At 44.4% G+C, this 25844-nt stretch overlaps 1 protein-coding gene across 1 annotated transcript; it reads right to left on the bottom strand.

The window, feature by feature from the left end:
• Positions 1-3950: 3950 nt before the first annotated feature.
• RAB11B (RAB11B, member RAS oncogene family) lies at positions 3951-16342 on the bottom strand. The gene is made up of 5 exons (XM_070944745.1): positions 16171-16342; positions 11071-11266; positions 10267-10460; positions 7969-8049; positions 3951-5868 (listed from the first exon to the last, which is right to left on the bottom strand). Exons 1-5 carry the CDS (start codon positions 16208-16210, stop codon positions 5723-5725), a joined length of 657 nt encoding a protein of 218 aa, XP_070800846.1. The 5' UTR covers positions 16211-16342; the 3' UTR covers positions 3951-5722.
• Positions 16343-25844: the final 9502 nt, after the last annotated feature.

Genomic DNA, 25844 nt, shown 5'->3' with positions numbered 1-25844 from the left:
GTAGAGCAGAGTAGAATAGAGGGTAGGGTAGGGTAAGGTAGAGTAGAATAGGAATAGGAATATGGAAGGGACTTTGGAGGTCTTCTAGTCCAGCCCCCTGCTCATGCAGGAGAACCTATACCATCTCAGACAAATGACTGTCCGGAGACGAGTGACTGTCCTGTGTCTTAAATTCGTCAAGACTGAGAAACATTGCTTTGGTTCCAATTCAGTTGTCTTCACTTTATTTAGATTCCTGGCCTTGGCATGGATATATCCTAATGACAGTGGCAATCAATTCTGATTTCCAATTTTCCATTATCTCTGCATTTCTTACATTGGCTAGGCATGACAATGGATTACATTTAAGAAATTAATATCTTGGAACTGGCCTTAACTTAGGAATGCACGATATTTGATCTCAAGTCAGTTAAGGCACCCTCAACATGACAAATCGAGTTATTAATTTCTTATATATACTGTTGTCAATTATAAGAATGCTAGTCTATTAGTCCTGCTAGTATATTAGTCTACTCTGTGACCCCACTCCATATAGAAATGTATCCCTCTGGGTTAATGTACAGCCGCTGACAAAACATAGTTTGCTTAGTCAACTGTAATGAATAAACTGCCATTGGCTGGATTCACATCAGACATCAAATTTTAAACTGTCATTTATAAACAAGTGCCAAGAATTGCGTTTTGGTTTAATGTGCGGTATGGAAGCCAGCTGCTTAAGGAATCAGATTCCCTGCCTGTGGAAAGACCGTAATGCTTTGCTGACCATGGAGGACCATGCTGGTCCCAAGAGAAAATAGACCGCCATCAACAAATGTATGCTGGCTTATGCCGTAACCAGAGTTTGAGCAAGCCACGGGGGTCCTATGAACACATTCTAAGCCAACACAGCTGGATTCATAGAAAGTCAGAGTCACTCCGCATTGAGACACGCGGCGTATAAATTTAATAAATAAAAGTCACGGCAACAGTGAAGCTGCAACACAACGCAAAGCCAGAAGCAACCGAAACATCTGGATTTTTAAGAGCAGGCTCCCGAGAGGCGATCAGTTGGACTTCCTTTCTTCAAATACAGCCGTGTGCATGGCTAAGCTGCTGTTGGTCACGGTTCTTTTCACCCACAGAGGAGAGTTGGACTACATGGCCCTCAAGGGACCTCTCCACATTCTGAGTCAATGAAGGACCCTCCTGGCCAAAAACAGTTCAAACAACACATTGATCCCCGACTGAATTATTTATCCCAACTTCCCAAGATTTGCACGGTTGACCCATAAACTGATTGCAGAGACCAGGCTCAATATGGATGTTTGGGGGGTCATTAAGCCAAAACCCCCAGGGTTGGCTCTGAAGCCTGGAAAAGCCTCAGTGGCTGGCTTAGCTAAATTAACGAAGTCAACTATGTAGGGGAAAGGGGTTCATTTAGGACCTCTTAGGATATGATCCAGAACTTTATGGCCACGGTGAGAGCAAATGGTGGCCCAAGCCATGCAAATCATAGTTACTGTACTGACTGCCCTCCCGCGGATACCATCAGCTCCACAGAGTGTCAGGCAGCAGCATCCAAACTGAAGTGACTGTCCAGTTCATACAACATGCCAAGGCATAATGTGGTTTGGGTATTTTTTTTTTTTTAATCTGCCAGCGTTAAGCACAGTTTAGGCTTCTACAGAAAACAGACCCCCCCCCCCCCCCGCCCAGTGCTCATCGAAAACCAAAAGAAAAAAAGCTTGGATGAGATTTCTTTTTCAGGAATCTAACCTGCTTTTCTTCTCCCTCCCTCCCTCCCACCCCAGCTGAAAGTTTACCCAGGCGCAAGGACCTATTTCTCAGGAAAACAAAAAACGGCACGCACCGTGGCTATTTGGTTTGGCAGTCTTTATATATCCACAATACAGAATAACCATGCACAAAATCCGAGGGGAGTTATTTACAAGGGGAATTGCACTTAACAAAGAATCTGCAGGAAGCCATGAAAGTTGGGGGGGGGGGGGCAGGAGAAAAAAAAAGCCACATACAAACACAACATCCCTCGGACTCCTCCGTCCCCCGACCACCTCCGGAGATTCAACAGGCCCCAGGAGGCTTCAAAACCAGGCGAGGGAAGAAATTTCATATCCTTGCCAGAATTTTGCCAGCACTCGGTGGCTGATTCCAAGCCCCAGTGTTTTTGAGGTGGGGAGAGAGAGAGAGAGGCAGAGCCCATGTGCCATGCCCCAAGCCAGAACGGCCACGCTGTCCTCCTTTAGACCCCTTGTCTAAAGGTTGTGGTTTTTCCCAGAGAGGGAGAAGGAGAAACCTCTCTCTCTCTAAGCTTGGGTGCTGCTGAAGGCAGAGATGCCTCAAAGGGGTTTGGTCTCCCCGTTGCCAAGTGCCAAAGATCCTTATAGCAACATTCCTCGCTCGCAAGGCAGGCAAGGGAGGTGAGGGGGTGGGGTGGGGGAGCAGGCCATCCATGCCCAGGAGGGGAACGGGGCCTGGACGTTCAGCCCTGCCCAGGTTTCTTCTCCTCTTCCTTGGCCCCAAGGGTCTTCAGCCCCTAGGGTGCCAGCAGCAGGAGGGGCAACAGCAAGTCAAAGAAGCGAGGAGCAGAGAAGAAGAGCCAACTTGGGCCAAGGCTAAGGAGCAATAAAAGAGAATTGGAGGCGTCCATGTTCCTCCTGTTCAACTTAGTTAGGCTGCTGTCCAGAGCTGTTATTTCGAACGCAAACACATAAGTGTATGGGCTGATAACTTGCCCACCTCGCAAGGACTGCTTGAGGTTCTACAAATTGGGGAGGGGGGCATTTCTTCCAACACTTCCTGTTCTGCTTCCCTCCCTCCCTTCATCCTTACAGAAGCTGGGTTTTTTTTTTTTTTTCCTTTCCATGAAATTATTCCTCGGTTCCTTTTGAGAGAAATGCCTCCAGAACCAAAGACCAAAAACGAAAGGGGGTGGGAGTGTCATTTCAGATTGACTGGGAAAGGAGGAATCCGGCTGCTCTTTCCAAAGCTAGATTTGGGTGCAATTTAAGGGGGAGCAGAGGGTCCGAGAAACACGACAGCCTTTAAATTTGACGGAGATTTGATTTACTAGGACAATTTTCCAGGGTCTGGGGTCCAACACGGGAAAGGCCATTCAGGTCCTATAATGAGTAGACCAACTGAGCCTGCCAGGATCACTTGAAGGAAGGCCATGCTGGGCAGGCTACCCATCCAAATACAGCCTGGAAGAGGAGATCCAAACCGACCCCACCCCCCCGCCGCCGCCTGTAACGTGGGTGGCTGTTTGCTTATTCCCAGGGAACTAAATTTGCTCTGCTGGTTATGTAACAGCTGAATCTGCACCCTGGACTGCCGTAAGTCAGAGGAAATGCTTCAGAACGTGCGGATGTGACAGAAAAAAGGCCACCGAGACGACAGAAACCGGCGCCAGCCAGAAGTGCCTCGCATGCAACGCTTCCAAAAAACACAAAACGGTTCAGAAATAACCAAAATAAGGAAGGAGGCCCGAGCAGCCAGCCTGCCTCCAGAACTTCCATCAAAACAAACCGCCTCTCCGAGCCACGGTGACGTCGATTTTTGTGGCTTTGGGGCAGACGGCAGCATCCCTTCGGCATCCGAAGAAGGATAAAATGGCCAGGCTCCAAAAGAAACGCTCTTGTTTTCTTGCATGCATTCTGACTCAGCAAACCCCACTCGGAAAGCAGGCTGCCAGGCCCAGGGAAAGGCCAACTCCATTCCGGAGATCAGCTGGCAGGGGAACAACAGCTTCCTTCCTTCCTTCCTTCCTTCCTTCCTTCCTTCCTTCCTTCCTTCCTTCCTTCCTTCCTTCCTTCCTTCCTTCCTTCCTTCCTTCCTTCCTTCCTTCCTTCCTTCCTTCCTTCCTTCCTTCCTTCCTTCCTTCCTTCCTTCCTTCCTTCCTTCCTTCCTTCCTTCCTTCCTTCCTTCCTTCCTTCCTTCCTTCCTTCCTTCCTTCCTTCCTTCCTTCCTTCCTTCCTTCCTTCCTTCCTTCCTTCCTTCCTTCCTTCCTTCCCAGGCTTCCCTTAAAGGGCTTTTCTCAATAGATCAGAGGTTAAAACATTCCAACTGCAAAATGGGCCTTTTAAAAAATTTGTTAACTGGCAAAAAAAAAAAAAAAAAAAAAATGTGCTGTTTGAGATCTAGGCGAGGGAGTCAGAGGAATGTCGAAATTACCCTCCAAAGTAATTTTTGTCCAACCAGGAAAAAAGAAGCTAATGGCAGCTGTCCCGTTCTGCTGGCAAAACACGTGCACAGTGCGGCTACCTCCCCAGCAATAACTGCCTCTTGGCCAGAGGCTGCTGTGATTATTTAGAAATCCAAGCTCCATCAGCTCTTTTCATCCTCCCTTCAAAAGCTGAACAGCAAACATTTTTTTAAAAAAAAAAATTAGCGGAATCAGGTTCGGTGGAATCAAGATCCTTTCTTGCAAATGATGCTTTGCCAGCAAATATTATAATTAGGGGTACACAATGTTTTTACCTTGCCCAATGTTAGATTTTCAGTGCACCAAATGTATCTGGGTGGGGGGACGAACCTAAATCCTCAAGGGAATAAGAGGAGAGAGAAGGTAAGATAGATGGATGGATGGAGGGAGGGAGGGAGGGAGGGAGGAGTGAATCGAGAGGCCTGCATATTAAGATAAGAAAGAAACTGCAAGTGACCTAAAAAGAGATAATACAAACTCCAAGATGCTCAAACTGTTACAAAACAGAAGAAAAGGAGCTATCAAATATCTGATTCTCTAAAACTATTCCCTTGAACAACCTTACCAGTGCAAGTTATGTACATGGCATGAAAAATATTGCTTCACACTCAATCCGAAGGGAAGGGGGAGGGGAACGGGGGGCGGGGGAAGGGCAGGGACTACCTGGGGAAGAAAGCGACATGCAGGCATGGAATCTCGGAGATACATGAGGAAGCATTCCTATGGTAAAAAAAAGGGGATCCGGAAAGCCTTCGGCTGGTACTTTATATATTAAATTTTGTTAGTGTCATGCCAGAGTGACTTCTCCAAGCTGGTTCTCAGGACGTGCGCGCAGCTCCGGTGGTGGCTCGGGAGAAGGCCGAGATCACTGCGCACAGACAGACTTCATTGTCCCAAACTGAAAGCAGGGATGGGGGGCAAGGGGGAGAGATCCAAGAGAAAGAAGTGGGCTGGTCTGAGAGCTAATAAAACGAGGAAAGCTATGCTCCCAAAGCCACTTGCACTTGAGACCCGAGAGAGGAAGGCGAACGAGTCACGGAGCCATCGATGCGTTTCCAGGTGTGAGTGTGCAGTGTACACGCCCACAGGACAGAAAACCGCCCGCCAAGGCGGTCTTTTCTGAGAAGCCAGAAAAGAGTGGATTCTCCTTGATTTAAGAGTTCTTCTGTGCCTGCCAAGCAGCCTGAATGGCGACAAAAAAACAACGAAAACGCGCTCTTGCCCTCAAGCACCCATCCTTTCCGTTCTTCTAAATGAGGCCCACACGAGCGAGCACGCACACACAAGAGAACATTTCCTGGCTCGTGGTGGGATTTCAAAGACAGCCCCCCTCCCACCTCCCCCCAGCATTACATTCATCACCAGTCACAGGGAAGGGGAGGTTAGCCCTCTTTTGAGAATGCTCTAAAACGGAAGGGAGGAAAGGGGGGTCAGCAAAGGGCAAGGACCGAGGAAATGCGCACGCGTCTCCGGCTGAAGAACAGACCGAGGAGGAGAAGGACGGGCAGCGGCCGAGGGAGGTCACAGGTTCTGGCAGCACTGGAGTTTATTGGATTTCTGTCCGTCGGTGGTGGGAGGCACGCTGATGTCCACCACGTTGTTTCCCGGAGACTCGTCGTGAGCAGACCGGTCTGCGATCTGTTTCTGGGACACGATGCGATAAATTTCTGCAAAGGAGAGTGACTCTGATGAGGATACAGAATTCTTATGGACCCATAAGCAATTGGTGAAGACGCCACGGTGAGGGTGACCCACCCCATAACATGCAGGCTGGGATGACACGATCCCGGGTTACGAAAATATACGGTTGGATCCAGCATGTTGCGAGATTTAATCACCTGCTCAGCATTTGCTGTGACCCAGTCACCCGAGTTGTGCTCCTGGTTCAGCCCCCAGGTCTGGAGGTGGAGGATGAGGAAGAGGAGGAACAGCTGGGTCCAGTGCCTGACGTGCGGATGCACAGAAGGCAGAGGAAAGGAGAGCAGCGGAAATCTATGGGCTGGTCCTTAGGACGGAGGAGCTACCGCTGCTAGCGAAGCCCCACCCTAGCTCTGGGGATAAAAGGCAGGGGCCGGAGATGAATAGGTGTGGCAGACAACTATTCATCTCCCTGCCGGACAGACTTGTTAGCCTGCTATCAGAGAGACAGACTTTCTGCCGGGGCTGCTGGTGCTCCTATATAAAGGAATCATTGATTTAACTACAGAGGGCTTGTTGTGTTTGGGAGCTGGGTCAAAACAAAGAGACCCTAAGCAGGAAGAACCCAAACTGCAAAAAACCAGGGTTAGGTTCACTGTTGCTAAGGTGGCCCCCCACTCCTAGGCTACTAGACTGGAGGCCACATGAGGGCAGGTTGACGCCTTCAAGGATGATGGGCCTCGGGAATCACACTGCCAAAACTGCAACGGAGTCAAGCAGCATGAGGAGGGATGTTGCCGTAGCACAAAGCTCTTGGCTCCCTGGAGTCCACGGCTTCAACCACAGGATCTCACAGGTGTTTACCTCCAGCGCAGCCGCCTCTGAAAGCCACTCAGGCTTCTTGGATACCGACTGTCACCCTGCTTCCCTGCCCTGGGTTTGGTGCTCCCAAGGGGAGTTTCCTCCTGAGAGGGCAGCGCCACCATCTGGGCCTACCCAACAAAAGGTGGAAGCCAGGGGCCCTAAGCATCTGGTTCCCTGGGATTAAGGCTGAGGAGCAGGAGGATGGAACTGGTTTCAGATACTGACTCTACTTTCCTGTGAGTGGTTCCCACACCTGCCTCAACAGCTGTGTATAGAAAGCAGCAGTAACCCAAGGCACCACTCTCCCCCTACTCCAGGGGTGGACCATTAATTTTCCCAAGAAACCGGGGCTGCTACGGAAGGTCCCCAACATTGCCAACTCTCTGTCCCCCCCCCCCATGACAGGTGCCACTTGAACTACAATTACATGACCAGAGGGAAGCTGCAACATCCATAAGAACAAGGTCCAGTTATAAGTCAATAGCACTTAGACCTACGTACCGCTTCACAGTGCTTTATAGCCCGCTCTAAGCAGCTTACAGAGTCAGCCTCTGGCCCCCAACAATTTGGCTCATTTAGCGACCTCAGAAGGATGGAAAGCTGAGTCAACCTGGAGCCGTTCAGGATCAAACTCCTGGCTGTGGGCAGAGTCACCCTGCAATACTGCATTCTAACCACTATGCCACCATGGCTCTTAATGTTGAACAGTCACTAAACAATCAGTCGTAAGTCAAGGACTATCTGTATCAAATGTTAAGAATCATTCTCCACTTTACACATGCTTGATGTTCCATTTGGATTTAAGACACGTTCTCCTCTTTATCCCATTATACTAAATGGAGGGTTAATTTGGTTTTTGAAAATCTAGTATAGCAAATCAACTCTATCCTTCAGTATCTAGTTTTCTACTTGCCATTTAGTTGGACCGGGAGCTGATCCTAAACATTTGCGTGAATCGTATTTTATCCAACAGAAGAGAGAACATTGTAAACAAGATGTAATGAGGCTAAACTTGGCAAGAAGCACACTCTAGGCCTGGATGCCATTCAAGTCTCAATCGGGCAGCACCTTCTTGAGAAGACCTCATTCCAACAAGCCCACCCTACAAACCGCCACTCAATTCCTTCCCTGTCAATCAATTAGGCCTTTGCCAGATGGAGATGAGTGACAGGAACCACAATATACAATCACCAAATTCAAACTCTGGTACCCAAGCGGGGCAGCGGCCGCACCTGAAGGGCAGAGGAGAGTTTGGGTTCCTTTACCTGTAAGGATGTTCTTGAAGGCTTCTTCTACATTTGTTGAGTCAAGTGCTGAAGTTTCAATGAACGAGAGATTGTTTTTTTCTGCAAGACGAAAAGAGTTAAAATATCATTTCAATCTTAATGGCTACTTTGTGCATAGAGGAGCACTCAAACTGGGGAAGGCTGGTTTAATGGTTAACAGGATTTTCCCCTAAAAGATTAGTTAACTGAAGGGAAAATTAATTCTAGTCTGGATTATACATAACCAGCATGACCAGCTGGGTTTAGCACCTAGTCTGATGCCTCTCTTCCAATCCAGGAGAGGACCAGACAGTTCTATTTCTTCAGTTTTAAACAAAGAAGAGTTGATGTTTGTAGCTAGCTTTGATTGTGAAGAACAAAGTTTCATCATGTTTTCAAACTGGCTTAGTTTTGCTAACTAAAGCGAAGAAGAATCAAAATTTGTTCGTCAAACTGGAACACGAGAAGCGTTTTATTTATTAAACCTGGCTGCCCAACTCACACAGAGGTGACTCCAGGTGGCCTGTAATGTTTTAAAATCTTACAGCAGAAAAACCCATAAAACCCACCCCCATTTTAGCCCATGGGGCTCAGTGCGATTTGACACAGTGACGTTCAATCAGCTTTCCACACTCTGCCCCCGGATTCATAACTTAAACTACAATTATAATAAGTCTCAACCACCATGGCATAAAGATCGAGGCTGAATTTGAGGCAAGAGTGTCTAACCCACTTTGTCCCATAGTGGCCATTGTAACTTTGAAGGATTGCAGAGTGTGATGCTGCCTCCTGGCAAGGGTAAACACAAAAGCGTACTTATTCTAAGATATATTAAGGCTCGGCAAGTTCAACACAGTATTTTGTTTATGCTCAAGCGCCTTTGGCGTTTCCAACTTCCTGCTTAGAGGCTCTTCTTATGATCATTTGTAGTTTAGTTGCCTTGTGCATGTGGACTGTTACAATGCATTGTACATGGGGCTGCCCTCGGAGACCACTTGGAAGCTACAGCTGGTCCAGAATGCAACAATGGGCCAAAAGATGCTTGGGGAATTCCCTGGTTTTCCAGGGGCAGCAGGGTGCAGTAGTTCCTGAACAGTGGATGCTATCGTTCCTGAGAGTTCTCTTGCTAGGGACATATTCTTATTCTAGACCCGCGATGGCGAACCGGTGGCACACGGAGCCATATCTGGGCACCTGAGCATTGCCCTAGCTCAGCTCCACTGCACTGATTTTCATGAAATCAGCGCTCCTGGCCAGCTGATTTTCGGGACTTCTGGGCACACTGGAAGTTGGGAAATGGGCTGTTTTCGGCCTCTGGAGGGCCTCCGGGGGGGGAGGCCATTTTTGCTCTCCCCAGGCTCCTAGAAAGCCTCTGGAGCCTGGGGAGAGTGAAAAACGGGCCTTCCAATCCCACCGAAAGTCGGGAAATGGGTTATTTCCAGCCTCTGGAGGGCTTCCGGGGGCGTGGGGAAGTCCATTTTTGCCCTCGCCTCTGGAGTCTGGGGGGGGGGTCGCAGATGCATGCACGGGGGGGCGGAGTACATTGAATTATAGGTGTGGGCATGCACGTGCGCCCCCCCCCCGCACTCCTCCTGGTTTTGGCACACCACGGCAAAAAGGTTAGCCAACACTGTTCTAGACTTTACTGCAGCAAATGCACTTTGGATGCTTCAAAATCCCTGCAATGCTGCAGCAATTTGCACAAAGCTTTTGTAAGGCATGCAAGGTGTGGGTTGTTTTTTTTTCCTTCCTGAGATTTCAAAAAATCTCTAAGCACGTTTTTAGAGAGCAACCTGTCCTGCTTTGACATTATATATGTTGACAGCAGCAAGACTATTGTACGCCCAAAAATGGAAGAAGACTTCGATTCCCACCATGGGCGAATGATTGCAGGAGTTGATGGGAGTTGGCTGAAATGGCAAAATTGAGTATTTTGATTAAGGAAAAGAATATAAGTGCTTTTGTTTCCACATGGAGACCAGACTGCTTCTGAACTTTGTGCTTGAGATGGAAAACAATGAAACTTTGATCTTGGGTTTTTTACCGATAGATCTTTATAGAAATGGCTTGTTCATATTATTACGGAAAACCAAAAAGTTGTGGTTTGATGTTAATGCCTTATTTTACTGCAACAGAGAGTTGGAAGTCAATGTTTGTTCCTTTTTCTTTTTTCCAACCCTTCCTCACTTTTCTTTCCCCCTCTTCCCCCGCATTGCTTTCCTATTTACTTTCGTACTTTGTATTTTGCGTATTTTGTACAAAAATGTTAAATTGCTAAAAGAAGCCAATGGGCCAAACCTGCGAAAGCACGGGCCTCGTCCGTCGGCACAGCTCTCAGGTGGCGCAGGTCGCTCTTGTTCCCCACCAACATGATGACAATGTTATTGTCTGCGTGATCCCGCAGCTCCTTCAGCCAACGCTCCACGTTCTCGTAGGTCAGGTGCTTGGCAATGTCATAAACCAGAAGGGCCCCGACGGCACCACGGTAGTAGCTGAAATTATTTTAAAGAGTATTACGCAAACTGAAAGCCAAACACTATCACAACCTCTTGACCACAGCACAAACTGCCAAGTGGCCCGTTTACAATCTTGTAGCCAAGAGTATTCACCAAATGGGCATCCTAAAATCTTGTAAGAGCACGTCCAGAAAATCCTCCACTTACAACCCTTTGTTTAGGGACGGTTCAAAGTTACAACGGGGCAGGAAAAAAGTGACTTATGACTAGTTTTCACACTTACGACCATTGGAGCATCCCCAAGGTCACATTATCAAAATCCAAATGCTTGGAAAGTGGCATGGGTTTATGACAGTGGCAGTTTCCCAGGGTGATGCGTTCACTTTTTGTGACTTTCTGGCATGCAAGGTCCATGGGGAAGCCAGATACCCTTAACAGCCGTGTTACTAACTGAACTGCGGTGATTCACTTAACAACTGTTTCAGTTCAGCAATGGAAATTTAGGGTTCCCTTATGGTTGTACATCCTTGAAGTACAACCATAAGGGAACCCTAAATTTCCATGAATGATCTTAATACCCCACCCACCCACTCCTGTTAGCCACCTACTAGCCGCCCCCCCCCCCAAACTGCCTTTCAAGCCTTACGCAGAGGTGATGGCACGATAGCGCTCCTGGCCTGCCGTATCCCAGATCTGGGCCTTTATCGTCTTCCCATCCACCTGGATGCTTCTGGTGGCAAACTCCACTCCAATGGTGCTTTTGCTCTCCAGGTTGAATTCATTCCGTGTGAAACGGGATAAGAGGTTACTCTTCCCCACACCGGAGTCTCCAATCAGCACCACTGCCAGGGCAGGAAAAGACAACATTCCATCAGTATTCATTCATTCATCACCTGGAAATGTGAGGAAGGCAGAAAGGAAGGGAGCGAGGGCAAAAGGCACCATTGGCAAATTACACACAAAAGGACGGTGTGGTTAAGAGGAAGCCTTCAAACTGTGGTTGATTGTCCTGCTTTTCTGCTCCCTCCTATCACTTTCAATGGCTGATTGCTACCTTTTCTATTCCACTTCTCCTCCGGGCCATCCCAAATTTCCTTCAGTCAAGCTCAATTACTAGGGACTTCCAGGAGATTCCATTTTCTGTTCTTGGCCCCAGTAGAGAAGTGATTTGTGGCTGCCTTTTTCCAGGATACTTCCAACTTTCCATCACTCTGCATTTTTGGTGGTCTCCCATCCAAATACTAATCAGATCCAACTTTGTTTACCCTTTTTGTAAAGATTTCCTGAAGTTACTAGATGCTTCCACGCACTTAGACTAGTTCTGTCAATGAAAACTGTAAGGGAAGCTAATTTCTAATGTAACAATATTCTTAGAGCTACCTTATGCATTTGCCTCCCGATACCAGATTTTTGTGCTACTTGGTATGTTGGGAGATCTGGTAAGAACAGTTAGACTGTTCAAGTCTAAAGGCCACAGACCACAATGTATGATATCTACGATTTCAAAAGTCACTTTATCTGGACTATGAAGATAACAGAAACTCTTAGAAGTTTCTGAACAGAATAGTCTAACAACAATGCTTTCATCCATGAAACACGCAGGCAGAATTAAAATGCTAAAGATATTTAAACAAAAATAAATAACTTAAGCATAAGCATCAATGGCTATGTCCAATGCAAATGTTTTTAAAAAACTTATCACCCTTTATTATTTTCATAAATAACGACGGAGAACATACCAAATACTCCTTCCTCCTCTTCTTTTCCCCAAACCTACAACCCTGTGAGGTGGGTTGGGCCGAGAGACATCAACTGGCCCAAAATCACCCAGCCGGCTTTCATGGCAAAAGCAGAACTAGAACTCGCCATCTCCTAGTTTTTACCGTAGCTTGGTGCTTTAACCACTAGCCCACTAACCACTAGTACTGTTACACTGGCAACAGTCTGTAGAGAAATCCCAGCTTAGCATACAATTATGCTTCCTGCGTCCACTTATTAACTTAGCGGGTAAAAAGATTCATCTTCTCTGAGTTTTGATTTCCCTTTAGTTTCCAACTGTTACTTTCTGTGCCCATTCTCACATTCTATTTGCTTTCTGCCAGTCTCTAGAGATTCTCATCTGGGTCATGGTTGTCCCAGAGATGCTTTTTTTCAAGGGGCAACTGGACTTTCTGGTTTTTCTTGGAAGATGTTTAGCTTCTCATCCAAGAAGCTTCTTCAGCTCTGATTGGATGGTGGGGAATGGAAGGATTTATACACCTTGCAGACAGCTGGTCCTTTGCATCCTTTTAGAGGATCCTTGAGGCACTTGGAGGTTTAGCTGTGTCCTCAGGGTCACCTGAGTAGTCACTTGCTTTTTACAGTGACTTTCCACAACTTCAACAAATAGATAGCCCTAAAGAGAAGGAAGCAGCAACATCCATCAGCAGCAACATCCAATAAGAACTGATGAAGTTTCTTGGATGAGAAGCGAAACATTTCTTTCTTCTTCTTCCTCAAGGAAAAAAACAGTCCAGTTGCCTTTTTTAAGAAAACAGCAACTTTGAGACACGGGAGTGGGCTGCTCTTCAATTGTGGACCACTTTCACAGGAATCAGCAAACATACCTAAAACACTGGACTCCACGGTCACCTGATATTGGGGCTCTAGGAGTGTTTGTCTGTTTTTTTGTTTGCTGAATTTCATTACTAGCTTAAGTTACCTCTTCATGCTAACAAAGTTAGAGAACTACAGCCTAAATTCGAAGCCTGAGATCCATCTATTCTCTAGGTCAGCATCAGTTGACTGACAGTCCAGCTCCATGATGCTAATTGCAACTCAAATGTACCAATAAGGGAGAATATTTGCAGCTCAGGGTTAAAATGAGGGGTCCTTGGTGCTTGTTTTCTTGCAGATGTTTCATTAGTTCATTAGATCCAGTTACAGTAATGAAACGTCCAAAAGAAAACAAGCAAGCTCAGAGAGCACCAAGGCCCTCTCAACTCAAATGTGATTGGATTATTACTGCACCCCAATGCTGGTAGCCTCTGAATCTCTAGACCCTCAAATACACTCACAGGAAATAATCTGACAATCTCCCACCCCCCCCTTTTAAGCCCAGCCAGCTCTAGTGTGAGCATCACATAAGCTTATCAATGGCTCTGTTCTGTTACACATCATGGGACATACGGACACACACAGCCAAGAAAGCAAGGGGACAACAAAGACCTACAGAAAGCGTCCATCCCATTTTTGACAGAGAAGACACTCCTGAAAGAATACAGAAGAAGGAGGGTTGGAAGGGACCTTGGAGATCTTCTAGTCCAAGCCCGAGACCATTCTAGACAAACAGCCGTCCAGTCTTTTCTTAAAGGTGAAGAAAACTCACCATTTCTGGAAGCAAGTCCTTCCACTGATTAAAGAAGAGGGGTTGCCCAGTATTATTATTAAATTTATGGGCCACCCGTCTCCCTATCAAGCCCCTCTGATTGACTTCCAACATCATAAAATAGCCATATAACACCAACCGAACATTACAAAACATTCGGAACACAGAACATTAAACATGAAAAGGAGGATTGACAGAGCTGGGTTTCCCCTTCACCTGAAGGGAGCACAGTAGGCGCAACCCCCCACCCAGAAGTCCATTCAGAAGACCACCCACCCATCTTCTGAAATGTAATAATACTAATAATTGCCTACGGAGATTGTCAGCCATCCAGGTCCTGGTTGTCCCAAAGGTGCTTTTTCAGGAGGCAACTGGACTTTCTGGTTTTCTCTTTGAAGACGTTTTGCTTCCCATCCAAGAAGCTTCTTCAGCTGATGAGAAGCCAAACGTCTCCAAAGAAAAACCAGAAAGTCCAGTTGCCTCTTGAAAAAGCACCTTTGGGACACTACTAATAATTGTTAACAATTGATACTTTGACAGTATTTTATTCAAATTATGAATGCATGTTCCATAATTTTATTCTTTTGAACACCCTAAGACGCCCAGAATTACAGAGTTATTTTACCCTGTGGCAAGATGGATGGCTAACAAATTTTTTTTTAAAAAAATAATTCATTACATTCATTATTGCCACCGATTCCCAGCGATCCTGGGCAGGTTTGACCCCCGACTGACAGGCCAAAACCCAAAAGAAAAACCTCCTAAACATCTATTCAGATTCAGGCGGCCACCCATCGGCTTCTCAAATCCAATAGCACTAATCATTACTAACAATTTATACTTTTTACACTCTTTTATTCAAATTATATATGCATGTTATATAGTTCTATCCTTTTGAACCACCCACAGTTAGAGAGTTAGTTATTAGTCATCCTGTGGCAAGATGAGCGGCTAACAAATTTAACAAAATAAATAATTTCATTAGATTCATCTTGCCACCGATTCCCCGGCGGGTTTGACCCTCACCCTTCGGGCCAAAACCCAAAGGAAGACCCTCCTAAGCATCCCCATCGGCTTCTCAAATTCAACAACACTAATTACTAACAATGTATACTTTTTACACTCTTTTATTCGAATTATATATGCCTTTAGTATAGTTTTATTTTTTTTTCCCAATACCGTAAACCGCCCAGAATTACAAACTTTACCCTGTGGCCAGATGGGCAGCTATTACATTGCATAAAATAAAATAGTAATTCATTAGATTCACCTCCCCACCGATTGATTCCCTGGTGGGTTCTTTGATCCCCTGTCCGGTCAGGTCAAAACCCAAAGGAAGACCCTCCTAAACATCCCCATCGGCTTCTCAAATCCAACAATAACAGTTAATGATTGACAATGTAAACTTTTTTTTACAGGACTATATTCCAATCCTATAGGCATCGGTCTGCCTATACAGCCCAACATCCACACAACTTGGTCTGTTGTGAGGATGCTTAGGTGGTTTAGGGGTGGGGAATAGTGGTGGGTGGGGGTGTGTTTGGGGATTGTTATGTGTGTTGGACCCGGTCTTTGGGTGTTAAGTGAATTTTGTTATATGGGTATACTGTGTATACACGTACAATGACAATAAAGTAGTTGTTGTTGTTATTATAATTATTAATATTATTATTATTATTATTATTATTATTATTATTATTATTATTGGCATAGTTTTATCCTTTTGGAAGACCCTAAAACCACCCACACAATGAGAGACTTTTAATTCCCCTGCCCACTCCTCCCCCGGCCAGACAGAGCAGCTAACAAATTGAATAAAATCAATGAATTCTTCATCAGATTCATTATTGCCACGTTTTTCCCCAGAGACCCTGGGTGGGTTTGATCCCCACCCCCCACCCCACATTGGGGGCAAAAACCCAAAGGAAGGAGCGACCCCCACCCCCCACCCCCCCCTTATTTTTAAACAGGGCTGCCTTGAAATGGCGTTCCTGGCATTTTCTGCGTTATTTTTGGTTCTTTTATAAGAGGGGGGGGGCGATTGGGGGTTGCTTGGAAAGGGCCACGGAAGGGGGGAGGCTTCACTGGAGACCCTTCGGCGGGGGAGGGGGGAAGGGCAGGGGGGCTTCCAACCGGCCCTTGCGGAGGGGGGCGGAGGGGGAAAGGGCGCCCCCTCCTCAAATGGGGAGGGGGGGAACGGGGTCTTTGAGGGGGAAGCCTCCCTTTCTTTCAGGCCCCCCCACCCCCAATTTCTTTGAAGGGGCCCCGAGAGGCCTGAGCTGAGGCGGGGAGGGGTTCCCGGGGGAGACCCTCAGGAGGGTCGTCTTCTCCCCTCCCCCTCCCTCCCTCGCTCCGTCCTTCCCGCCGCCTCAGGCCCACCTTTGAAGAGATAGTCGTACTCGTCGTCGCGGGTGCCCATGGCGGCGCTGGGCCCGTCCCGCTCGAGGAGGAGGAGGAGGAGGAGAAGGCAGGCCGAGCCGAGCCGGAGCGATCCGCGCCAGCCCTGCCTGACAGGATTTCACTCCCCTCACTCGCTCCCGTCAGGCAGGCGAAGGGCGGGGCCGGCGCGGAGATGACGCCGACGAGGCGAGAGAGAGAGAGAGAGAGAGAGAGACAGCCCGCTCCGCTTATCGGAGGCGGCGCTCGCGCCCCGGGAGGCGGGACAAGGCCCCGGCGGGCCCGCCAGTCCTCGGCCAGCGCGAGACGCGGCGGGGACCAATCGGCGGGCCGCAAAGGGCGCGAGGCGGGAGTGGGAGAGAGAGAGAGAGAGAGAGAGAGAGAGAGAGAGAGAGAGAGAGAGAGGGTGGAGGGGGCGGGGCCTCTGGCCGTCTGCAGGTTCAAAAAGGAGGCGGGCCCGACCCCCTCAAGAGAGAGATCTGGATGGATGGATGATTGACAGATAACAGGTGAATGGATAGATCAATAGATAGTACATAATAGATAGAGACGACGGACAGACGGACGGGCGGAGAGACATGATGGATGGATGGATAGATCAATATATACATAACAGATGGATGACAGATGATGGATGGATGGACGGACGACAGATAATAAATGGATTAATAGATCAATATATGCGTAACATAATGGATAGAGACAGACAGACAGATCAATATGACAGATAAATAATGGATGGATAAATCAATATATACATAAGAAGATAGATAGATAGACAGACAGATAGACAGATAGATAGACAGACATAGTTAGACAGACGATAGAGATAGATAAGATAGACATAGATAGATAAACATGATATAGATAGAAAGACAGATAATTAGACATGATAGAGATAGATAAAATAGATAGACAAGATAGATAGATAGACAGACAGACAGACAGACAGACATGATAGAGATAGATAGAGATAGATAGTTAGACAGATGATAGAGATAGATAGACAGACATGATAGAGATAGACATATATATAGATAAGATAGATAGACAAGATAGATAGATAGATAGATAGATAGACAGACAGACATGATAGAGAGAGAGAGATAGATAAACATGATATAGATAGAAAGACAGATAATTAGACATGATAGAGATAGACATGATATAGATAGATAAAATAGATAGACAAGATAGATAGATAGACAGACAGACAGACATGATAGAGATAGATAGATAGATAAACATGATATAGATAGAAAGACAGATAATTAGACATGATAGAGATAGACATGATATAGATAGATAAGATAGATAGACAAGATAGATAGATAGATAGACAGACAGACAGACAGACAGACATGATAGAGATAGATAGATATAGATAGTTAGACAGATGATAGAGATAGATAGATAGACAGACATGATAGAGATAGAAAGACAGATAGTTAGACATGATAGAGATAGATAAGATAGACAAGATAGATAGGTTATGGATGGGTGGGTAGATGATAGATAAATAGATCAGATAGATAGGACAGACAGATCAATATGACAGATAGATAATGGATGGATAAATCGAGCTGAGGTGGCGCAGTGCAGTACTGCAGCTACTTCAGCTGACTGCTGGTTCAGCAGATCAGCGGATCAAATCTCATCGGCTCAAGGTTGACTCAACCTTCCATCCTTCCAAGGTGGGTAAAATGAGGACCCAGATTGTTGGGGGGCAATATGCTATTCAGTATACTGTCTTTGGTGTAAGCCGCCCACAGTCCTCGGAGAGTGGGCGGCATAGAAATATGACTAATAAATAAATAATAAATCAATATATACATATGATAGATAGACAGATAGAGGGTAGAGATAGATAGACAGACAAGATAGATAGATGATAGACAGACAGACAGGTAGACAGAAAAGAGAGACAGAGACAAAAAGGCATGACCAGGGGAAAGCTGCAACAGTTGTAAGTGTGAAAAGCAGCTGTAAATCACTTTTTTCTGTGCCAGTGTAACTTTGAACAGTCTTTGTGAAACGCCAGGAGGGTGAGGGCAGGGGCCATCCCATCCGGATCTCTGGACATCAGTCACATTCACGCTGGAATTGGCTCCCTTGGATGCATCTCAGATTCCAACATCTGGAACTGTTACAGAAAATTGGTGCAAAGTTTAAGTATTTAAAGGTGGCTACCGGATGTGGATATGGAAGGGGGAGAAAAGGGAGAATGTATACTTTCACTAGAAAACTTTTTTTTTTTACTTTCTTTTTAGTCTAATTGTAGTGGGTGCCTTTTGCTTTTTTGTCTACTTCCTTTGTGGTTTCGATATTTTCAGAACAGAACAGAACAGAATAAAATAGAATCGATCATCTATCTATCTACACATATATACGGATACACACACACACATATAGGTATAATAAAGCATATGAAGAACAGCTGCAGGATTTGGGTCTGGCTAGAGAAAAGAAGAATTCGGGGTGACATGATAGCAGTATTTCAATATTTGAGGGGCTGTCCTAAAGAAGAGGGGGTCAAATTATTCTCCGAAGAACCAGAAGGCAGGACAAGAGACAATGGGTGGAAACTAATCAAGGAAAGAAGCATCCTGGAATTAAGGAGAAATTTCCCGACAGTGAGGACAATTAACCAGTGGAACAACTTGCCACCAGAATTCATAGGCCAGTGATGGCGAATCTTTTCAGCACCTAGTGCGCAGCCGCCTGGTCTTCAGGTTTCCAGGGCTCCGGCACACGTGAAGATCAGCTGGCCGAACCAGAAGGGCAGCTTGCAATGACACACGTGCCCACAGAGAGGGCTCTGCTTGCGACCTCTGGCTATAGGTTCGCCATCACGGTCATAGGCGTCCATCCCTGGATGTTTTTAAGAAGAGACTAGACAGTCATTTGTCTAAAATGGTATAGGTTTTCTGCTTGAGCAGGGGGCTGGACTAGACGACCTCCAGGGTCCCTTCCAGATTCTATTCTATTCTGTTCTGTTCTATTCATTTCGTTCTCCTATTCTATTCTATTCTATTCTATTCTATTCTATTCTATTCTATTCTTGCTGAGCCTTGGTGGCGCAGCAGACTAAAGTGCTGTTAAGTAGCACCAGCTGCCTGCAATTACTGCGAGTTCGAATCTCACCAGGCTCAAGGTTGACTCAGCCTTCCATCCTTTCTAAGGTAGATAAAATGAGGACCCAGATTGTGGGGGCAATAAGCTGACTTTGTATAAAAAAAAGAAGAACACCGCTTGGGGGGGCCGAAAGCCCTACTAAGAAGGTATATACAAAAGTATGGAGGCTATTGCTTAATGCATTGTAAGACGCCCTGAGTCTCCAGAGAAGGGCAGCATATAAATCGAACCAATAAATAAATAAATAAATAAAACAATAAATTCTATTCTATTCCTATTTCTATTCCTATTCCTATTCCATCCCATCCCATTCGATTCCATTGCATTGCCACTGTATTTATGTATATATGTATATATGTATGTTTTCTGAGGTTTTCGCGGGTGTTTGTATGTAGGTCTTTGGTTATTCAGGTTTTCTCCCGCGTAAAATTGGAAGTGTCTTGGTGACGTTTTGACGAAGTCTCATTTGTCATCTTCAGGCTGGTGTTTTCGGCTTCGTGCTTCTAGGAGCAATATATGTGTATGTATATATATACACATACACATATATAAATCACTGTCCATTTGGAATACATAGCGGAAAGAGGAAAGTTGAGAGTTCACAAGGTTGATGCTATATGAAAGAAAACTGTGGGGTGAATCCGGATGGTCTGCTTCGGATGCCACGAAGCCCCCTCCCAGAAGGAAACAAGGAAAACAGGTTGTGGAGAGGATGCGTTGGGTCCCTGATAATTCTGCGGACTCTGTTCAAGCATCGCTTATATGCCACGTCCTGCATAGGAGGGACTGAACTGCCAATGATCTTTTCTGCTGTCCTCACCACTCACTGCACTGCCTGCCTGCCTGAAGCAGGAATGCTTCCAAACCAGACAGTAATGCAATGTGACAGGATGCTCTCCATCGTCCCTCTATAGAAAGTGGTAAGGACGGAGGGGCGGGGGGAGGAAGATGTTTATTTTTAATTCTTTATTTCTTACCTTGCCTTTTGGTGCTTTGGAATATAGATTGACCCCCCCCCTCGTCTTCATAGGAGCCCCTCAGATATTGGAAGACTGCTCTCATGTTACCCCTAGTCCTTCTTTTCATTGGACTTTTGTTGTTGTTGTTGTTAGTTGCGAAGTCGTGTCCGACCCATTGCGACCCCCATGGACCACGTTCCTCCAGGCCTTCCTGTCCTCTACCATCCCCCAGAGTCCATTTAAGCTCCCGCTGACTGCTTCAGTGACTCCATCCAGCCACCTCGTTCTCCGTCGTCCCCTTCTTCTTCTTTTGCCTTCCATCCTTCCCAGCATTGGGTTCTTCTCCAGGGAGTCCTTCCTTCTCCTGAGGTGTAAACAATTCCATGACAAAAGAAACTCAAGTTGTGGAAGGTCCACCAGAGGGAGCCGTGGCACCCTTGATCCCAAGAAGCGTCTCTTTGTGCCTGTCCAGTTTTCAAGCGGGTTCTAGGAGAGGAGAGGAGAGTATAAGAATGGAATGGAATGGAATGGAATAGAATAGAATAGAATAGAATAGAATAGAATAGAATAGAGGAGAGGAGAGGAGAGGAGAGGAGAGTATAAGAATGGAATGGAATGGAATGGAATGGAATAGAATAAGGAGTAGAGTAGAGTAGAGTAGAGTAGAGTAGAGTAGAGTAGAGTAGAATAGAATAGAATAAAATAGAATAGGGAGTAGAGTAGAGTAGAATAGAATTGAGTAGAATACAATAGAATAGAATAGAATAGAATAGAATAGAATAGAATAGAATAGAATAGAATAGAATAGAATAGAATAGAATAAGGGATAGAGTAGAGTAGAGTAGAATAGAATAGCATAGCATAGCATAGAATAGAATAGAATAGAATAGAATAGAATAGGGAGTAGAGTAGAATAGAATAGAATAGAATAAGGAATAGAGTAGAATAGAATTGAGTAGAGTAGAATAGAATAGAATAGAATAGAATAGAATAGAATAAGGAATAGAGTAGAGTAGAATAGAATAGAATAGAATAGAATAGAATAGAATAGGGAGTAGAGTAGAGTAGAATAGAATTGAGTAGAGTAGAATAGAATAGAATAGAATAGAATAGAATAGAATAGAATAGAATAGAATAGAATAGAATAGAGTAGAATAGAATAGAATAGGGAGTAGAGTAGAGTAGAATAGAATAGAATAAGGAATAGAGTAGAATAGAATTGAGTAGAGTAGAATAGAATAGAATAGAATAGAATAGAATAGAATAGAATAGAATAGAATAGAATAGGGAATAGAGTAGAATAGAATAGAATAGAATAAGGAATAGAGTAGAGTAGAATAGAATAGAATAGAATAGTATAGAATAGAATAGAATAGGGAGTAGAGTAGAGTAGAATAGAATTGAGTAGAGTAGAGTAGAATAGAATAGAATAGAATAGAATAGAATAGAATAGAATAGGGAGTAGAGTAGAGTAGAATAGAATAGAATAAGGAATAGAGTAGAATAGAATTGAGTAGAGTAGAGTAGAATAGAATAGAATAGAATAAGGAATAGAGTAGAGTAGAATAGAATAGAATAGAATAGAATAGAATAGAATAGAATAGAATAGGGAGTAGAGTAGAGTAGAATAGAATTGAGTAGAGTAGAATAGAATAGAATAGAGTAGAATAGAATAGAATAGGGAGTAGAGTAGAGTAGAGTAGAATAGAATAGAATAAGGAATAGAGTAGAATAGAATTGAGTAGAGTAGAATAGAATAGAATAGAATAGAATAGAATAGAATAGAATAGAATAAGGAATAGAGTAGAATAGAATAGAATAGAATAGAATAGAATAGAATAGAATAGAATAGAATAGAATAGAATAAGGAATAGAGTAGAGTAGAGTAGAATAGAATAGAATAGAATAGAATAGGGAGTAGAGTAGAGTAGAATAGAATTGAGTAGAATAGAATAGAATAGAATAGAATAGAATAGAATAGAATAAGGAATAGAGTAGAGTAGAATAGAATAGAATAGAATAGAATAGGGAGTAGAGTAGAGTAGAATAGAATAGAATAAGGAATAGAGTAGAATAGAATTGAGTAGAGTAGAGTAGAATAGAATAGAATAGAATAGAATAGAATAAGGAATAGAGTAGAGTAGAGTAGAGTAGAATAGAATAGAATAGAATAGAATAGAATAGAATAAGAAATAGAGTAGAGTAGAATAGAGTAGAATAGAATAGAATAAGGAATAGAGTAGAGTAGAATAGAGTAGAATAGAATAGAATAGAATAGAATAGAATAGAATAGAATAGAATAGAGGAGAGGAGAGGAGAGGAGAGTATAAGAATGGAATGGAATGGAATGGAATGGAATAGAATAAGGAATAGAGTAGAGTAGAGTAGAATAGAATAGAATAAAATAGAATAGGGAGTAGAGTAGAGTAGAATAGAATTGAGTAGAGTAGAATAGAATAGAATAGAATAGAATAGAATAGAATAGAATAGAATAGAATAGAATAGAATAGAATAGGGAGTAGAGTAGAATAGAATAGAATAGAATAAGGAATAGAGTAGAATAGAATTGAGTAGAGTAGAATAGAATAGAATAGAATAGAATAGAATAGAATAGAATAGAATAGAATAGAATAAGGAATAGAGTAGAGTAGAATAGAATAGAATAGAATAGAATAGAATAGAATAGAATAGAATAGAATAGAATAGGGAGTAGAGTAGAGTAGAGTAGAATAGAATTGAGTAGAGTAGAATAGAATAGAGTAGAGTAGAATAGAATAGAATAGGGAGTAGAGTAGAGTAGAGTAGAATAGAATAGAATAAGGAATAGAGTAGAATAGAATTGAGTAGAATAGAATAGAATAGAATAGAATAGAATAGAATAGAATAGAATAAGGAATAGAGTAGAGTAGAGTAGAGTAGAATAGAATAGAATAGAATAGAATAGGGAGTAGAGTAGAGTAGAATAGAATTGAGTAGAGTAGAGTAGAATAGAATAGAATAGAATAGAATAGAATAAGGAATAGAGTAGAGTAGAGTAGAATAGAATAGAATAGAATAGAATAGAATAGAATAGGGAGTAGAGTAGAATAGAATAGAATAGAATAAGGAATAGAGTAGAATAGAATTGAGTAGAGTAGAATAGAATAGAATAGAATAGAATAGAATAGAATAGAATAGGGAATAGAGTAGAGTAGAATAGAATAGAATAGAATAGAATAGAATAGAATAGAATAGAATAGAATAGAATAGAATAGAATAGTTGGAAGGGACCCTGGAGGTCTTCTAGTCCAGCCCCCTGCTCAGGCAGAAAACCCTATACCATTTCAGACAAATGTTTGTGGAAGTGTTGGAGCATTCACTACTTCTGAAGGAAAGCTGTTCCACTGGTTAATTGTTCGCACTATCTACTTAATTCCAGGTTGAATCTGTCCTTGTTCAGTTTCCATCCATTATTCCTTGTCTGGCCTTCGGGTGCTTTAGAGAATAGCTTGACCCCCTTCCTCCTCTCTGTGGCAGCCCCTCAAATATTGAAAGACTGCTCTCCTGTCTCCCCTGGTCCTTCTCTTCACTAGACCAGCCAGGCCCAGTTCCTGCAACTGTTCTTCGTATGTTTTAGCCTCCAGTCCCCACATCATCCTGCTTGCTCTTCTCTGCACTCTTTCCAGGGTCTCAATGTCTTTTTTTACAGCATGGCAACCAAAACTGGACACAGTATTCTAAGTGTGGCCTTACCAAAGCATCACAGAGTGTCTACAGGGTTTGCATGACTCAGCCCAAAATAATTTGCAATAATTTTCATCTCGGTCCCTTGGTCAGTTTGATTTCAGGTCAGTCTAAAGTCCCATCATCGGAGGGTTAATAATAATTAACTGCATTTTCCACGACAGTCCCAGATTTCGCTTGTTAAAATTTAAAAAGGCCTGGAAAGATCATATTTTCCCCCCGAGGCTGTTAAGATGTTTTTATGCTGCCATTTTTTTCACGCTTTAAATGGTAAATTGGATGTGATGTGCCTATATGCTGCGAGATAAAAGTCCAGTTTTTTAAAAAAGTCAAGATGACAAGAGCTTGGATGTGTGCAAAATATTAACGTATTAACGAGCAAAGCACATTTTGGCTTCATGTATTCTGCAAAGCTAGCCATTAAGACATGGCTGGTAAAACTTAGTAATGTAATCGGCAGGTTGACTTCAATGGGATTTCAGCCGCCTGTAACGTAGCTCTTGCGGCCTGTAATCCTTCCCAGTTAAGAGCTCAATTTACATTAAACAGATTCATCCATTTCTTTTTATTCCAGTGATGAGTCAGTCAGGAGAGTTCAGCTGAATAAACAAAGTTGCTTTGGATAAAATTGGATCCTTATTCAGATCCAGTCCCTCAACCCCAACTGTACCATCAGCCCTGGGACTGCAGGATTCAAAGCAAATACAGGTAGACTTCAACTGCTCCATCGCTGGAGGCTTTTAAGAAGAGGCTGGACAGCCCGCTGTCTGAAATGGTATAGGGCAGTGATGACGAACCTTTTTGCCATCACGGGCCAAAAGTGGGGGGAGTGCGGGGGATTGCACACGTGTGCCACACCCTTAATTCTATGCGCCCCGCCCGCCCCGTGCATGCGCGCACAACCCCCCTGCACTCCCCCCGCTTTTGGCACACAATGGCACTATGGGCCTGGTAGGCCCATTTTTCACTGTCCCCAGGCTCCAGAGCCTTTCTGGGAGCCTGGGGAGGGCGAAAACAGCGTTCCCCACACCCCCGGAGGCCCTCCAGAGGCCAAAAACAGCATGTTTCCTGACTTCCGGTGGGCCCAGGAGGTCCGAAAATCAGCTGGCTGGAGCTAAGCTTGCGTGCCCACCAATATGGCCCTGCGTGCCACATGTGTGCCATAGGTTTGCCATTATGGGTATAGGGTTTCCTGCTTGGTTGGGGGGTGGAGGAGTTGGACTAGATGACCTCCAGGGTCCCTTCCAGCTCTATTCCGATTGATTGAAGTGAGGTGTTTCTTGAGTGCTCCGTCACCGGTGGCTTTTAAGAAGAGATTGGACAGCTGTTCGTGTGAATTGGTGTAGGCGGGCCTCCTGCTTGAGCAGGGGGTTGGACTAGATGACCTTGAAGGTCCCTTCCAACTCTTTATTATTCTGTTACTGTTATTCTGATTTAGGAGCACAACTGAGCCCAACATTTCTGTTGCCAAGTGAGACAATTGAATTTTGCCCCATTTTGCAACCTTGTTGTTAAAAGTTTTGCTTAACTGCGGTTGTTAGTGACACAGCGCAGAGCTGCCAAAAGGCCGGAGTGGCTCATCAGGAGGAAGTCTCCTCGAGAGTAAGGCTTGGGGCTAATTGGTGACTCCCCTAGCTTATTAAAGGAAGGACGACGACTGATGCAATTTGCAGGGAACAACTTAGTTCACTCTCCTTCGCGTCCTGATCTTAGTTTCCTGCAAATTGCTTCTGGGCTTTCTGCCAACCCTAGTAAGATTACGATTATTTATTCTTTGGATTCTTGTAGGCTGTTAAGAAAGTTAAATTAACAGCCTTTGTTTGAAAAAGACTGATTTAA

This window comes from Pituophis catenifer, unplaced genomic scaffold, assembly GCF_029215685.1.
Source record: "Pituophis catenifer annectens isolate HBS135680 unplaced genomic scaffold, rPitCat1.0.hap2 SCAF_1, whole genome shotgun sequence".
Classification (NCBI taxonomy): Eukaryota; Metazoa; Chordata; class Lepidosauria; order Squamata; family Colubridae; genus Pituophis; species Pituophis catenifer.
This window is presented reverse-complemented; position numbering and strand designations above follow the sequence as displayed.